Source organism: Chinchilla lanigera, unplaced genomic scaffold, assembly GCF_000276665.1.
Source record: "Chinchilla lanigera isolate Chin_1 unplaced genomic scaffold, ChiLan1.0 scaffold00012, whole genome shotgun sequence".
Classification (NCBI taxonomy): Eukaryota; Metazoa; Chordata; class Mammalia; order Rodentia; family Chinchillidae; genus Chinchilla; species Chinchilla lanigera.
The window spans coordinates 22,534,227-22,551,603 of record NW_004955413.1 but is presented as its reverse complement, the minus strand read 5'-3'; the positions used below and the strand labels follow the sequence as shown (position 1 = coordinate 22,551,603).

At 44.5% G+C, this 17,377-nt stretch overlaps 1 protein-coding gene across 1 annotated transcript in view; it reads left to right on the top strand.

Annotated features, from left to right (window-relative positions):
* The first annotated feature begins 2,679 nt into the window (after positions 1 to 2,679).
* Positions 2,680 to 17,377, top strand: part of LOC102014341 (apolipoprotein L2-like) — an 18,429-nt gene continuing 3,731 nt past the window's right edge. Inside the window, exons 1-3 of the mRNA XM_013511281.1 lie at positions 2,680 to 2,821; positions 12,002 to 12,080; positions 15,661 to 15,787. Coding sequence (XP_013366735.1) covers positions 12,059 to 12,080; positions 15,661 to 15,787 — 149 coding nt within the window. The 5' untranslated portion in view covers positions 2,680 to 2,821; positions 12,002 to 12,058. The remainder of the gene's footprint in view (positions 2,822 to 12,001; positions 12,081 to 15,660; positions 15,788 to 17,377) is intronic.

The following is a 17,377-nucleotide window of genomic DNA, read 5'->3' as shown; positions in this document are numbered from 1 at the left end:
AATAACAACAAATTATAAATATGAAAAAATGTAAATTATCAATAAAGAATTGGCATAAGTGTGTGAGGCTATGTATATGTTAATTAGTTTGATTGTAGTGATCATTTCGCAGTCTGTGTGTATCTCAAAATGTGCTGTTGTACTTTTAAAAAATAAACAAATAAAACAAATGGCTTCCAGCCACAAACAAACAAACAAACAAACTGTACCCAGAACCTTCCAGGCACTGGCGCAAATCTTGGATGAGAGGATGCACAGCCTCAAGCCAGGATCTGGATCCAGGAGACCACATGGGGAGCCCAGGGCTCGCACAGTGTGGCTGCAGCAGCCATGATTGGAGCCAGGTGGAGAGCTAATGCAGGTGGAAAGAGACTGTTCTTTTCTGTACATTGCCCCTGAACCGCCACTCCAAACAGGTTCTAGTGCTAATCCAGGCTTTTTCACTGAGGTTAGTGGGACACTGTTGACCTGCCTAGCTTGGATTCTTGTTTTTCTCACCACCCTTTCTCCATTACATTACAAAGCCAAACTGTGAGCTACACAGTATCAGGTGTGTCCAGGAGAGCAAGCGAGACAGGATCTCTGTCAGTGGAGCTGAGAATTGCTGGGCTCCTCCCAGAAATACATCATCTTCCACAGTCCTTCTGGCTTCTTTGGATGTCATTTTCCCTCAGAAAAGGATGATGAGGTCTACTTCTCAGAAACATGGCCGTGTGGCCCTGCAGGTGCCCTGGCCCTAGCACCACCCAGTGGCAACAGGAATCTGGACAGTTCATTGTGCTGGCTTCATCCACTGAACTGTGGCTTGGATGAAGAGGTAGGAGGAAATTGTCCTGTCCCAACAACTGTGATGTCCCTGTCATCCTTGAGCAAGAAAACAAATCTCAGCTGGATTATTAAAGCCCTGGCAGTTAAGGAAATTCTAAGTGCCAATATCTAGGAATCCTATTTCTCAGAGGACCAAGAGGGAGTGAGACTTGATAAAAACATGTTTTGGAGTTGCTATCCCTGGAAAGCTGAGAAGTTCCAGCACTGAGATATGGAAGGCAAACACGTGGATTGAGTTGGAGAAATGGAGTAATTTAATGGGGGAAAAGTAGACACCTTTAAGCTAGCGAGGGCAGATATATAACAGCAAAAACCGACTGCCCCACAGCAGACTTCAGAAAGAGAGGGGTGTGCAATTGCTTCTAGATCCAGATAGCGCAGGATGCAGAGAGGACTAAGGGATTCACCGAACTCCCACTCAGTTACTGGAAAACAGAAAATTATTGAAAGAACTTTCTTTTAACTGTGACATTTCAAAAACTGTTTTATTTTACTTTTTGTTAGTACCCGTTTGTGGTATGTAATTTTTATATTCCTTATGCGGAGGAGGTGCCTATATGTAACACATCTTATTTCTTCTTTCTGTCCACTGTTCCTCCCTTCTCTCCCTACTCCTTTCATCTCCTTCTTTCATTTGAGAAAGATCTACCTCTCTACCTCCTATTATCTATCCTTTATTTTGTTCTTTATTTCTAATTTAGGGTTCTCAAAAAAGTGTGATGTATAAGCTTATAAATCATATTTCACTTAAACTCGTGGTCTCAAGGTGCAACCATTTTCCTGCAGATGACTCATATTTATCCTTCATTATGGCAGAGTCATACTCTGTTGTGTGTAAATGCTGTATTTTCTTTATCCACTTATTGGATGGACCTATAGGCAGGTTCCAAGGTTTAGTTATTAAGGATTGTGTTCCTGTAAACATGGATATGCATATATCGCTGTACTATGGTGATTTTAACTCTTTCAGGATGATACCTAGATGGGCAATAGCTGGGTCAAATGGAATTTCTAGTTATAAACTTCTGAGAAATCTTCACAGCTTTGATTTCCACAGTGGTCACACTAGTTTACGTTTCCGCCACCAATATAAAAGTGCTCCTTTTCCCCTGAAGCCTCAGGAGGAATGATGTGTTAACACTTTTACATATTTCCCAAAGCAGGTGCCCTGCAGACACTGGGAGAGAGAAGCTGTGCTCAGCGTCTCTGCTCTGCTGCTAGTAGATAGAGCTCAGACCACAGCTGATAGGGAAAGGAAGACTCCTATCTGGTCACGCAGTGGCCCGGAGCAGGGCTGGGAAGCTGCCATCTAAGCTTCCTCCCAACACCTCCTTTTCCCTCTCACCAACAGCCTTTCTAGCACTTGAGCAGCCTCAGGTTCAGCCACACTGACTTTGCTGGGGCGATGCGTGAGAGACCTCAGGGGAAGCCATGCACGACGGCTCCAGGTGGGGAGCCAGGTGCTCCTGGTAGCAGAACCCATGAGAGCCAATATCTAGAAGTTGTGTGGACACAACATCCTACAAAACCAGCACAACAAAAATGAGGCCTGTGCTGATGCTTCAGGTGGACACGGGCAAGGCAGGTGTGCTGGGAGAGGGGCCCGCGAAGGGAGGGTGTTCAGTTCAGTGCCCAGCGATGCACAGTGTAATGTGTAGAGAGTGCCACACTTCGTCTGTGGCAGGTCTTTCCTTTTGAAGACCACAGAAAATAGCCCAGCCATGGGCTGGGCCTGGAAGGACTTGGAATTGTGGGGCCTGAGCTGGCTCCTCGCAGAGTAAACAAGCAGGGTGGGGTGGGGGTGGTGCCCAGCAGGCAGTGTGCTTGCTGCTCACAAGTTGTGAGGTTCGGTTTCCCTATCAGGAGCAGGGCTCTATCAGCCCATAGGTCGCCTCAGCTCAGTATTTACTCCACAGCTGGACGAACTGTGACTGGACCCACACAGCTCGGACAGCTGGATTGTGCTCAAACAGAGGCAGGGGAAGAATGCTTGGTAAGTTGGGGACTCCCCCATCTTCCCTTTTGCTGCAGCCTCTATCTTTAGGACTCCAACAGTCTTTTATTATAAAGTGCTTTCTTCCTTCCCCTTTCTATTTGTGGATTACATAGGATTCCCTTCCATTAATGGACTCTGCTATCGACTCTCTATGTTTGGACGGTTAGTAATTTCCTTCCTTTTTGATGTTAAAAACAAAGCCACTCTGTACACAGTTCTCACCCGGGGCACGCTTCTGTTCTGCTGTCAGGGTAAGACCTGGGCTGAGTTGCTGCTGGGCCACACCTAGGACCCATTTCATAGTTAAATGGAAATTGCTGATTGTCCTTAAATTTCTAGAACCTTCTGTAAGCCCATCAGTCACGAAGGGGCTGTGTGCCTGCAGCTGGCCAGCAAAGGGTGCCGCCGGTCACATTGTGGTTATTCAAACTGCTAGGTTTAAACCGTATCTCTTGATATTCACTTGCCTTTCCTGATCGTGTGTCTGCAGAAGAGCAACCAGGGCATTAAGGAAAGGATCCCTACCCCTTCACCCCAAAAGTCACTGACCCCATTAGGAAACAGGAGAAGGGCAAGGTAGGGAGCTGAGCCTGACAACTGGACCTGGGTGTCACCTGGGAAAGGGGCTTTAGATGTCCACACTCCAGCCCTGCCCCTCTTCAGACTGTAGCTGGGCCCATGCTTTTCACTTTTGCTTTGTCCTTTCTCCTTGTACAAATATATTAAGACTTCAGGAAAGAGCTATGAGTCAGTAAATGGAAACTCTCAGAAATCTTATAGCTGTCAAAACCACTTGAAAATAGCCGGGTAATTTGTATACAACGTGAGCCATAGTCTTATCAGTTCTCTGCCAGAAGGAACTGACCATGGAGACAGAGAAGAAAAACTAGTAGAGGAACTCAGCTGCTAGGAAAAGGGAACCTGAGCAACATTCTCAGTGGCTGGAGGAGGCTGTGTCTAGGGAATGCCTCTCACACGGTAAGTTTGGGCCAGCCTGGGGCACTAGGGCAGAGGCTGTGCACACTGGTTCTGTGTGACTCATGGGGGTTGCTGCAGATGACAACAGAGCCCCCCTGGGCTGGGTGCAGTCTCCTGGGGAGACAGCTGCACACAGATGGCACAGATACAAGTTTCAAAGAGTTCTCCACATTCCAAGGAAGGCAGGGAGAACTTAGGGCAGCTAGCAGGGAGGAAGTGGCCTGTGAACTGGACTTAATACAGAGGGGAGGGGAAGGAAGACATCCAGGTGAAGACATAGCCACAGAAAAGCTCTGGAGCCTGGGAATGCAGATCCTGGTCATGGAAGGTGCTCGGAATCAAGGTGCATGGGGCAAAGGAAGAAGTGAGTCAGGAGGAGCTGTAGCAAGCAGGAGGGTTTGCATTCTGGGTCCAGCAACTTGAGCATAACCCCAGCAGGCCATTAAAGAGTCTTCAGGAGAAGCCTGCGGTCTTAATTCCTTACATCCTTGGCCAAGAAGGGTGCCCTGCAGTCACTGACTGGGAAAATCTATGTTCAGCATCTTTTCTCTGCTTCTTGGAGAGACCTCAGGCTACGGTGATAGGGAAAGAGGAATCCTTATATGCTCTATGCAGGTGTCCAGAGGAAGGAGGGGGCAAGTGTCACCTGGGTTTCCTCCAGTATCTCCCTTCTCTCACCACCAATCACGTTTCTGGATATTAAGCGGCAGGCAAACATCCTATAAGGACTCCCTGTGTACCAAGCAGGCAGGAGTGAGCACTTCTTATATAAGCAAATAACTGATGAGGGTCAGAGCCAGGCCCAAAGTGACAAGCAAGGATGAGATGCAGAGTGTAGACTATTTACAAGATGTGGAGTCCCTCAAGATCCTGCTCTTTCTGCTTGCCCATCTGTCTGGTTTTCCGATTTGGTTTATGCACCTCGTATACCTTGGTCTCAAAACCTGTATAATCCCCAGGGTCAGGCCATATTTGAAGCAAGAAGAGTGGAAAGGGCAACCAGGTGTCCTGTCACACCTGTCCTTCTCAACTATAAATCCCCTAGTAAGCTGCTTAGAGCTTGGCCTTGTATCTTGTGGGTTAGAACAGGGCCACACAGCCACTGTTACTGAGCATGCATCTGGAAGAAGCTCATCTCATCAGAGAACCAATGCCTGAGACAGGAATGTTGGGGAGGTGTAGAGGTTTTATTCGGGGGCAAGTAAGGGGAAAAGGGAGCTTTGTTGGCAGGTCAACTTCTGAGTGACGTGAGGGGCAGAGATTCACAGATAAAGGACAGAAGTAACGAGAGAAAAGATAGGCTGAAGAAGGAGATGAATTTTCCTGTTCTCTGGGAATACAAGGACCTCAGGTACAGCCACTTTTTTCTTATTTCGTGGTCTGATGTGTCCTGTTAGGACAGCCACTAGGTGTCCTCAACCTTAAAATGGAAGAAGTTAGACTAAGAAAGTCTAGTGGAACTTCACTCTGGATTGTAGTTCAGACAAAATGTTTTCCAGGTGAACATGTCCATATGCAGTGCTTATGTTAATCTGGCCCTAAGGCTAAGGCAGCAAAGGAGACAGACACAATAAAGAAGCAGAGATGCTGAGTGTTTTCCTCCTGTTCCACTGGATATCTGTGTCCCCAAAGGAAGAGTCACTATATTCAATGAAAGTGGTCTTCACGTCCTTTGCAAGTAACCTGGGCAACCGTTTTCGTCTTAATCCATACAGCACAGTGTTATCTGTAGGAAAAATGGGAAGCTGACAGCATATTTCCCAACTCTGTGATTCCCGCAAGTGAGTGGTTTTTAACATCAACATAGACCAAGTAAAGCGTGAGGTTTTTTTCATGTTTATCCTCTGTAACACCTGTGAGCTGCAAGATGCCTCAGCAACAAGGCACCTCTGTGTCTCATGCCTTCCACAGGAGGCAGTATGGAAGCAGAGGAGGGGAGCCGGGGCTTTGGCACTGGAGGACACACACTGGGGCCAAGGAGCCACTCTGCTTTTGCACAAAGAGCAGAGAGCAAACATGAGCACCTGGAGACGGATCTCCCCGGGAATGACCAGAGCTGCTGTTGCCCAGAAGAGAAAGGGACAGTGTGGGAGCCATCACCACCTTGAGGGCAAGAATGAGGATAAAACTGTACTTGGTAAAAGGCAACAAGAGTCTCTCTGTGTAGCCAAGACAGTTTCATTTTTTTTCTGCAGCTGTAAGTAACTACCCGACACAGGCTAATTTACGGTGAATAGAAGTTTATTTAGTTCATGGCTATCGAAGCTGGGAAGTCTAAGAGCATGGTGTCAGCGTCACTTTAGCATCTGCTGAAGACAAGCTGGCTTTATCATAATCTGTCGGGGGCATCACATGGTGAGGTAGAGGGAGCAGGATTCCACTGAGGTCTCTCTCTTACGAATGTGGTCAACCACAGGGACCCCACTGACATGACCTCATCTAATCCTAATTATCTTCCTAAGGCCCCTTCATACACCCTCAACATAGGAATTAGGTTGGGGATTAACACACACTGTTTAGAGGCACATTTGCACAGTAGCTGAGGTGGCTTGGTAGTTTGTGGGTGGCCTGGAGACCTTTATTTGTCTATGCCGAGGTAAAATTACAAAGTGACCTTGCTTTGTGTCATTTTACCATGGTCTCAGGGCAACGTCGTCTGAGGTTGACATTCTCTGAGACTATTTATGTCCACTCATAGTGTAATACAACCTTGCTGAAAGTCCAAGGCAGCTGTGCATGTCTAGGACTGCCCTTGCCCTTTCTCAACAGTTACAGACAGACACATAAATTACTAGAAGAGAAAACACCCAGAGACTCACATTCTTATCAAAATTGAGTACCAGTTGACACTGTCTACTATATTAACTCTTCACATTACAACTACTGTTTTTAGCCTTTACAGATAGCATTTCTATATATGTTAGCTCAACAATTCTCTTTCGAATATTATACTGAACTCATGGCTCAGAGACTCAACATGGCCCAATTAGACATGATCACACTGATCCTTATAAATTACTGTCATACTACTGAAGTTGTTAGGAGTCACAGCTGTCTCTTTGAGCATAGCTCCACACATCTTGGAGAGCAAACTTGCATTCTGGAGCAGTATCACTAGCCGAGGAGTCCTGGTTCCTTTGAATGGAGAATACATTGCTATGTCTGTCTGTGAGGGACAATGAGCTTCTAGAAAATAGATCTTTTTAATATGGGAGCTCACTCTGATTTCTCTAGCTTAGCAGGATATATCGCTGCTTAGTTACTTTTCTCGTTGCTGAGACAAAATAACTTGATGCTCACAAGTTAAAGGAGGAAAGCTTTATTTCAGCTCACAGTTTGTAGAGGCTTCAGTCCATAGTCAGCTGGTTCCCAAATAGGGCAGCATGGCAGAGGGGCATCACAGAGGAGAAAGTCCATGGAAGGGTAGGCAGGAAGCAGCGAAGCAGCAAGCCTCCTTTTCCCTTTTTTCCCATCCAGGCTACAGGCATTTTGGTTGGTGCCACACACACTCAGAGTGGGTCTTCCCATTGCTCACACCCAGAACTATGGTAAACCAATCAGTGAACTAATCCAATACCACTCACCCTTACTCCCAGTCTCACCCTACATCCAATCACCCTGAAAAGCCCCATCTATGAGCACAGGAGGCTTTGGAGGATGTATAGATAGAAGCCATAACAGTTACCATCCCTGCTTTATTCTTAAGAGCTTGGACTTACCAACCATCAAGGTTTCTCCTAAGCTGACATTTGCCACAGCAGGAGTCACACTAACTCTTTCCTGGCCTTTGTTTCAACTCCTTCTAACATTTTCAAAGTGCTGGTGCCAAAAAACATGCTTTAATTTGGTTCCAGTCACTAACTACTAAAAATGACATCTGTTTTCTTAAAATTAAAAAAAAAAAATCAAAGTATCAGATACATATGATTAGGGAAAATCAGATAGTATAAAGGGCTCTGCTCACACCTGACACAAGGAAAAGCTGTTATTTTATTTTTTGCCTCTTCCTCAGGAAGTAAGTCAGTGTGTGTTCGTGTGGGTGTGGGTATGTTGTGTGTGCATATGTTACTGAAAAGTCAATATCTGTGAGTGGTATTCTTACATGAGGAGATGGAAGAGTATGAGAGAGTGTGGTCTGGAAATGGGGTAAATTCTTAACTTCAAGTAAATTACCCCTTGAGCATTAGCATCTTCATCTGAAAAAACACAGTTGTTAAAAGTGCTTTTGTAACAGGATTATGATGAGAACCGAAAAGGAATGCTTACAAATCCCTTGGAATGTGCCTGGAAAATATAGATGGAGAATAAATATTAACTCTTCCGTGGTTCTTTTTCTTGACTTTAAAATTTAAGCATTGTTTACTCTTTATTAGGATAAAGATTTCACTTCTTTTTACATGTTTTCAGCATCTACTAATGATCCTAAGTCACTACTTTTATATTCATTAGAAGCTTTGTAGCTGTAAATCATTCCTTACACCCTTACTTCCTATGCCCTCCTTAACAGTAGCCAGTGTTCCCTGATTCCTCTTTGTAAAAGGAAGATATGAATCCTCCTTCTCCTTCAGTGCCTCACCTCTTGACTTCTTCCGTGCTTCTTTGACTTTTCACCGACTGTAATAAGTGTATTTATTTCCAGTGTTTCAATGATCTATTTTGTTCTAAACTCAAAAATCAAACAAGAGTATTTATGTTTTCATGATCATGTAAATATGGTCTTCATTGTGTGGTGTGAGTGTGCGTGGTCTCTTGCAAAGTGTTAATTTTCCTGGGATTTCTACTTGACTCCCCACACCCACCTCATACTACCCATGCTCCATCAGGCACTGTCTTCTCTCATCCTTTTCTCAATTTCTTTCCAAATATGAGTAATGGGAGGTGTTATGTTCAGTCCCCTCTCCCCACAGAACTTTCCGTTGTTCTGCTCTGGAGTGGCTGAGTGCTGGGCCTGGAACATGCACACTCTGATCCATAAATTCTCTCCTCTCTGGGTTGAATTTCCTTTTTCCTGGACTCTGTGTTTTTCTCTCTCAGTTACCCCACCCTTCCTGTGGATACACAACACACACATACAAAACGTGTATGCACACACACACATGCACAGGTACATCGCACACCCTTTCTTGCTTTTCTTTCTGTGGAGTTCTTTCTCCAATAACATTCTAAGATACTTTTTTGATAAATTCATGATTCCCCAGTCAGCTCCATATTTTTCTTTTTTGTACTATTTTCTAGATGCTTTTCTTGATTTTCTTTACCTCTCTCTTTCTAGAGTTGTTTACTTTGTCAGTCACTTTTTAATTATGAAGACCTTTTTTATTTCATCGTGTTTCCCTATTTTCAGTGCATCTTGTGCTCATTTTATGAATAAAATTATTTTTCTAACCTCACTGAAGATATGGATTTGAGTTTTCTGAAAAGATCATTTTTTGGTTTCAAACATTCTTCTTTTTGGCCATGTTGTATCTAGATGTCCCCCTAAAGCCTCATCTGGTCATAGATGGGGCTTTTTGGAGGTGGCTGGATCTGGGGCATTAAGGTTGTGTCTTGGTTGCTTTTCTCTTGTTGCTGAGACAAAATACTCAACACCGAAAGTTAAACAGGGAAAGGTTTACTTGGCTCACCGTTTGTGGAGGTTTCGGTCTATAATCAGCTGGCTCCAAGGCAGGATGGCATAACAGAGGGGCAATGGTTTATGGTGGTGGAAGACAGCAAAAGCAACACAAGCAAAAAGGGGGAGAAAGAGAGCAAAAAGGGAAAAGTAAGTCTCTTTCTCTCCCTTATGTTGTTTGCAGGTTACCCACTCTTTGTTAGCTGTAGCACTCACACCTCTAATGCCAGCACTAGATGATGAAGCAGTCACAAACTCTAGATTCAGCCACCTCTGAAAATCCCACCCCCGATGACCGCATGAAGCTTTGGGGTGGCTTACATTCAGACACAAACCATAACATGTTGTGACAATGGGATTAATATTATGATACTGGAATTAAGGGTGTGTGATTTCTTAATTAGTTGGCATTGTTCTGGAGGTGGGTAATGGAATGACCCACTGTGGGTGTAGAAGGTACCACCCAAAAGGCAAGTACCTCAGAAAGGATGAAAAGGGAGAGGCAGGCTGCTGCTGCTTGTTGCTTTGCTGTCTCTTGCCCACTTGCCATGCACTATTTCTCCTTTCTCATGCCTCCCTCTTCCATGCCAGCCTACCCTGGAGCCAGCAGACTATGGACTGAAACCTCTACAAGCCTCTGCTGAGATAAACCTTTCCTCTTTTAACTTTGGGTGCTGGGTATTTTGTCTCAGGAATGAGGAAAGTAACAAAGACACATGTTTTACTTGCTTCTTTTGGCCACTTTTCCATGTTGATGTCTTCCTCATTCATCTGGCCCTGTACTGCCCATTCATTTTCAAGAAAGGTCTTGAATAGTAACTCCCTAAATGTCCTACATTTCCTTGTAGGGGCCTTGAATAGCAGCTCCCTAAATGTCTGAGCACCAAGATGCATTTCTCTGGGGACTTTTAGTTCAGTCCTGCACTCTCTGATCTTTTGTCCTCCTGGTGTAGACTGGAGGTTGCCATGAGCACTGTGTGTGGTGAGGACCCGATGTCTTCTCCCCAGCTTCCTCTTCATCTCTCCCTCTCTCAGGCTTTGCCTCCAAGACCAGTCTTCTTGGCCATGGGCCTCCCCTGCACTTCTCTGCACAGCAGCTCTCTGCACTCTGCTTTATTCAGTCGTCACCTCACCATCCAGTTCTATCTCCCAAACATGTGCTGGAGTCTTGCATCTCCTGTTGAACTCATTCTGATTTTCACTGATAGCAGAGTGAGAAGTGCTCTGGGGGTTCCTGAGACCCAGTCTTCATCACTATGAGATTTCTGATCTGAAACCAGTCACTTACATCTGTCTTTCCATTTACTCATCTGTAAACAATGATATGAATAGTATACCCTTGAAAAATTGGAAGAGTACTGCGTTATCATTTCTAAAGACTCAGAACAATTACTGGTGTGGAGTGAAACCCTCCAATGTCAGTCACCATTATCACATGTGTAAGGATCTTTAATAATAATTTTTGAGTAGTAGCAGAATCATTGACAAATGCCTTTATGTCCTCCTAAAATATGACTCCAAACCATCCACATCAGTGTTGCTATCTCATCTCAAAAAACAAGATAATCACAAGAAATTAAAGAAATTCCCTTTCAATGCAGATGTGTTTTAAAACAAAAAGACTTCTGACAGCCAGTAAGACTGAAAGTATCATATCTGGCCCAGGTTTAAGTTTAGTAACATCTGACCTGGTCATGTTATGTCTACAAATATCCTAAGGAAATAATCTCAAATGCAGTCAAGGTTTTATGCAAGGAGAATGTTTGTGCACTATGATTTACATAAATGAGTAGAAACAACGTTAGGTACAATAGTTAGGGGGAGACAGGAGAGCAAGCCGGGTCCTGACAGAACTCTACACCCTAATAGGATGAACATTGCAGAAACAGAATGGTGCAGACTTTGGTAATCATGGGAGAGGATACATGAAAATTTACCAATACAGGGACTTGGACACAGGGTACCAGACCTGCATTTGGAATGACAGGGTCACTGACAATAAGGATATATATGAGTATGGAGTAGATAGTATAGTCATCAAAAACATGGGATTTGGATCAGAAAGATTTGGGGTCAAGTGCTGGCCCCAGCACTCCCGTGAAAATATAAGCGCGTTACATGACCTTAAGGGTGCTTGCTTCTGTTTTAGAATAGGAGCCACAAAGATTCTAGCCCCAAGGAGTGTGTGATCATGGAAAGAGTTGTATATGGAGCCTGCATATCACAGATCCTCAGTAAACACGAATGTTCCCAGCCCCAGGTCCTCCCCAGAACATTGCTTCCCATCCATTCCTCTGTGTACGAATTCTATTGTTTCTATGTCTGTGCCCTAATCTCCAAATCTCCCTGTTCCCTCACGGGACACAAGGACTCTGCCGTGGTGGACGTGAGGTTAGAGGGACCTGGATGATGGTTTTCCTTTAAATAACAACCACAGGGCCTGGTGGACAGAGAACTTGCTCGGTGAAGTCCACTGGGTCAGTCCGTACCCCAGAGAGATACATGGCAGACCTGGCCCCTGGCTGCTGATCACTGTTGGCCCAGCTGTCCCTATTCTACTCCATAATTTCTTTCCTTCTCTCCTCCAGCATGGGCACCCTGGTGAGTTCTCAAGAAAACTTCTCAGAGACAACATTGCCATCGCCATGGCCTGGGCACCTTTCACAGGTATTTGTTCTTTTTCTCTGGAAGGTTCCTGCTCATGAACTAGCTCTGAGGTGGCTCCTCTGAAGCCAAGATAGCTTGTAAAGGAGACAAGAATGGAGAGGGGAGACCAAAGAGGAACCCATGGATCTCCGTTCTTGAGGTTTATGGGCCCTCCCTCTAGACCCTCTCCTCAGGGGCACAGCCTTCTAGCAAAGACAGCCTTGAGCAGGAGGGCAGGAGGGGAAGGGAGAGAGAAGAAAAAGGCACAGAAGTAGAAGGGCAAGAGAAGATGTGACAGGGGCCTGGAGACTCCTCTTGCCTGTCACCCATCCCCTACTCCTAACTGACCCCGGGGCACCACCCATGAAGAGACTGCTCCTTCCAGCTCCTAACTTCTCTGAGAGACTCAACTGGAAAAGTGACCCAGAGTACCACTGCACTGGACCTGAGTATGACGTTTACCACCTCCCATATGTATGAGCTGGAGCCCTTACTTCAGCTATCACGTGAGAACAATGTTTTCCACAGTTTGTGAGGATCCACTGTAACATGTAGACGTGGTGAGGTCAGTGCCTATCACTTAGCAGATCGTCTGAGAGTGTGGGTCTCCCTCTTCCCTGCACCCTGTAAGATCCTCCTCCTCCCCTTACTTTGGACGCTATGCATAGGCACTCGCCCTGCCTTGTCAGTGATGGGCACCTGCGTAGCATATGTGTCTGACACAGGCCGGGAAGGGATCCAAATAGCTCAAGGAATAGAAAAATCCAAAATGATAGCAAAAATGACCCCTCCCCCCAAATCAATACCATCCCTGTTCAGTGCTGTTTCCTTCACATGTGCTCAGGTGCCTTGGGACCAAGTCCATTGCTCAATTCCTCAGCAGCCTTGGAAAGCAAACCGTGCCATCAGGGGTCAGGAGAGAGAGTAAGGGAGTTAGAAGGACTGGAATCCAGGAGTTTCCACCAGGCTGGGATCTGGGAATGGGGCTGGGGTTGTTGTGTTCCTTGTGATTAACTTTTCCTTTGTTTAGTGAATGTGCCAGCCTAGGTTTAGGGGTGTGCTGGGGAGCCAGGCCTCTGAGACTCATAGAGATCAATAGGATCAGTGCAGAGTGTCCAGTTGCCCCATCACCACCCGGCCAGAGGATCCTCTCCACTGCCAGTCTTGGAGCCTCTGGGATTATTAGGCCATGTTTCTCTAAATAATATGGAGTTTAAACTTTTGCTTTAAACAACAACAACAAAAAAACCCTCAGGTATATTATAGCCTAGCATGCAGAAATCATTTTTAGTTTTGGGATTTTATGGGAAAATTGTTGAGTTAGAGTCAAGCTAATGTTGCCAAAGCTGGTCTCAAACTCCTAGGCTCAGGTAATCCTCCTGCCTCATTCTCCTAGAGCTAAGACTACAGGCAGGTGCCACGACATCAGTCTAGGGGCTTTTAAAACATGGAACTTAATTGTAATGTCAAAAAAAATGTTGACAAGGTAGTCTTGGATTCAAATTCTGAATCTAAGAATTTGGATTCTTTCTGCTTGCTGGCTTTGAGCAGCCATTTTTCCAGCATGAGTCTCTCTTCTTTGAAAAGAAAATAATGGCTCTCTTGTTTTTATGTAGTAGGAAATATATTTTATATTATGGTCTAATACATACATAAATTTATGATGGACCCCGATCCCTTATCTGAAATTCCATAGATTCTAGATCCCTGCAAATTTCACACTTTCTTGGTAATCAGTAGGGCAGTAACCCTCCCCTCTCTACTGGCCTGAGACCATTTACAGCCATGATTCTGTTTGTCTCATTTAGCATGAATACTTATTTGTTTCACTATCAACCCACTAATGGATTTGACTACTAGCATTGGCTAGTAATACTCCATATTTTTCTGTATTCCCTCTATGGAAGATTTAAAACTATATTATAATTGTATATTTTAAAATAACTATTAGAGAGGATTTTGAGTTGTCTCAACCCAAAGAACATGAATACTGCTTATGATGATGAGGTGCTAATTTCCTTGAAATACCACACTGCACTGAATGCAGATGTGAAATTATTTATGTGTCCATTAAAAATAAAATGAAAAATATTTTTAATACTTTAAAAGAGTAAGTTTCTGAATTTCTAGACAATCTAGGTCACAGAATTTCTGCATAATTATGAAATATATATATGAAATATAAGATATCTGATTAAAAATACAGTGAATTTTAAAATTTACAAGTAATTTATTATAGTAAAAAACACATTGCAATTAATCCTCTTCAAAGTACCCCCATTGCTTCAAATACATTTATCCCATCACCCATCATTCTTGCCACTTTCTGAAGTAGCTCTGCTCTATGGCCATACTACCCTGAAAGCACCTGATCTCATCTGAAGTAGTTCTGGAAGTCATCCTATATGACTGACTTCAATTATGCTGTCCTAGCTTCCTTGATGTCCTAAATGGATTGGCACTATTTACCTTTCACAGTCATTTTGACTTTGCAGAAGAAGCAGGAATAGCACAACCCTCAATCTGGTGAATAAGGTAAATGAGGACCCATGGTAGTGATTTTACAAGCCTGCCTTTCCATGAGGTGACACTCAGCAGCAGCATTCACCACATTTTAGTCACACCCCAGGAAGACACTAACAAAGGAGGACTTCCAGAACTGCTTCAGAAAGTGGCAAGAACAATGGGTAGTTTGAAGTGAGAGGGAGTATTCTGAGAGGGGCTAAGGGCAATGTGTCTTCTATTGTAATAATTTTTAAAAATTTAAGAATTCACTGGTATATATTGATTACTCTGGTATGTATTTAAAATAATTCACAAAACAATACACAACCATTCTGTGTCCAATACACTCTGAAATTGTCAGATATATTTCCTTTTAAGGTGCTGCTCTTGACCTCAACTAATTTCAGAACCCACAGCTGAGATGAAAGGCACATTTAGAAGAAGCTAGTATAAAGTATTTGAATCACAATAAGCTGTAGGGAGATAGAAGGAATCACTGGCACTTTCACTATCTGAAAGCTATTTTTAAAAAACCTGATTTTAAACAGGAAAGCACCATGGTACTTCCAGCCACACTGATGTACACCTGTAATCTCAGCTACTCAAGAGGCTGAGGCAAGAGAATCTACAAAGCCAATCTAGGCAATGTAGCAAGACCCTACCTCAAAATAAAATAAAAAGGGCTGAGGATATGGCTCAGGAGTAGAGCACTTACTGTAGTATGTAGTATGTAGAATACCCTCGTATTCCCACAACCACAAAAATAAGAGCAAAAACCTCCCCAGCAATTCTTAGTGAATTAGTTATCTGGAGCTGCCACAGAACCTCACAGGTTGGCGGCTGGAACAGAAGACCTCATTTGGCTTTATTTATTGTCCCTATTTCCAAGCACAGTGCCTGGGGTTAGGGCTTTAGCACATGAATGTGAAGGACATGATTCAGTCCATAACACTGGAGACTCCATCAAAAGTTTCCATGTAACACTGGAGAATCCATCAAAAGTTTCCATGTGACAGCTTCCATGTGAGCATTTAGCCAGGGTGTACACCAGCCATTATCACTGTATTCTAACTTTTTCCTCCCCCTGCCCAACTAGAGAGCAGCAGCTTCATTGAGGATGTCATTGAGTGTCTCCAGGACATAGTGAGCAGAGAGGACCTGCAGCTGCTGGTAACAGAAGACAAAGCCTGGGAGACGATCTTGGCAGAAGCAGGATTGACCAGGTCACCTCCCTAGGACACCCCAACAATGCCACCTTGCTGGGTGGCCTTTCTCAGTAGAGATGTACCTCCTCCAGGCAATTTTCTGTGGTTGGGGTTGAGGGTGCTTTTCCCCAACAACCCCTGTGGGATATTTTATTCATGAGCTACATGCCAGCCATTCATTCCCGGGCAGCGAACGGCCTTAGGTCAAAGGGACATAGTGACCACAGGGGATAGGATCACTTTTGCCATCTGCTAATTATGTGAACTTTGCAAGTAACTTCACCACTATCTGCCTTAGTTTCTTCATTCAGTTTGATTGTGAGAAAAATAAAATAATGCAAGTAAAGTTCACAGCATACGGGTGACACACAGTAGGTACTCAGAGGAAGTTAGTTTTTAAAAGACCAGGTGGTAAGAGAACAGGGCCAAGGATCTCCTCCTTGGAGAAGGGAGCCAGGACGACTTGTTTTGGAATAAGAAAGAAAAATCTAGACACGACCAACTTGTGTCTTGAGAATTATTCCTTGGGCCATTTTTCTCCCCATCTGAAAAATTGTACAAACACAGCAGGATCTTTCTGTGGCCCGGGAGACATAGAGATCAGAGTGAGGTTGCACAGAGCTGGGTGAGACCCTGGCTGTCCCTGAGCTCTAAGGCTCCAGGCTATGCCTTAGTGACTCAGATTGTCGTGTGTCCAATGGGAACAGGAAGGTTGGGGCCACAAGGCTGATACCAGAATAAGGCAAAGGAAGGGCCAAAGGTATAAAGCAAAGGGAGGCCATGGGCCCAGCAGAGGACGTGTCAGTGGGAGGGAACATTCCCTCCTTCTTGTGTCATCCATCCCCAAAGGTCGCTGAGTGCTATGGTTGGTTATTTGGTCCATATCTTACTTGGATCTGGGCAGTTTTTAGCTACATGGGAGACTCTCTTCAACATAGAGTGGCCAGTGACCAATAGGCAGGCAGAGTACCTTAGTGACAACTTCCAAAGTCAGGACAGTAGGCTGTCTATTTTGTTTAACTTGAGAGACTCTGAGGACATTCAAAAGTCCCCACTGCAGAAGAAAATATGTCCAGTCGTGTCTTATTTAAGTTGAGATCTTTCCAGGTGCAGCAGTTATGATAGATAGGTCTCAGTGCTGCATGAGTCTTTGCACATGGCCTTGGCTGCACACAGGTGAAGTTGTCTCCAACCAAGGTGTCTCATACACTACCGACATGTGAGAGTAAGGCCTTGAAGGTTGGGATGCCAGGTGTTAGGTCAGGAGGTGGCAAGGTAAGGGAGTCAGGGTGGAGCCAGGTCTAATAGCCAGGTCTCCTGCTTCCCAGCAAGAGACAGCACTGACCTTCCACCTGGAAGGGCAAAGAGCATTCATCGGGAGAGAGTAGACAAGAACTTTTTAGCTTCTCTCTGCCTCTGAAGATTTATTATTTACATTCTAAGTTCCCAGTGTCAGACAAAGAAAAGACCAAGATGTAGACCCAAAACTGTCCTTTTTTTTTTTTTTTTTTTTTGAACCTAGGGCTTTTGCACTGAGCTACATGCCAGCCTTTTCTCTTTTTTTTTTTTTTTTTTTGGAGGTAGGGTCTCACTAAGTTCCCAGGCTGG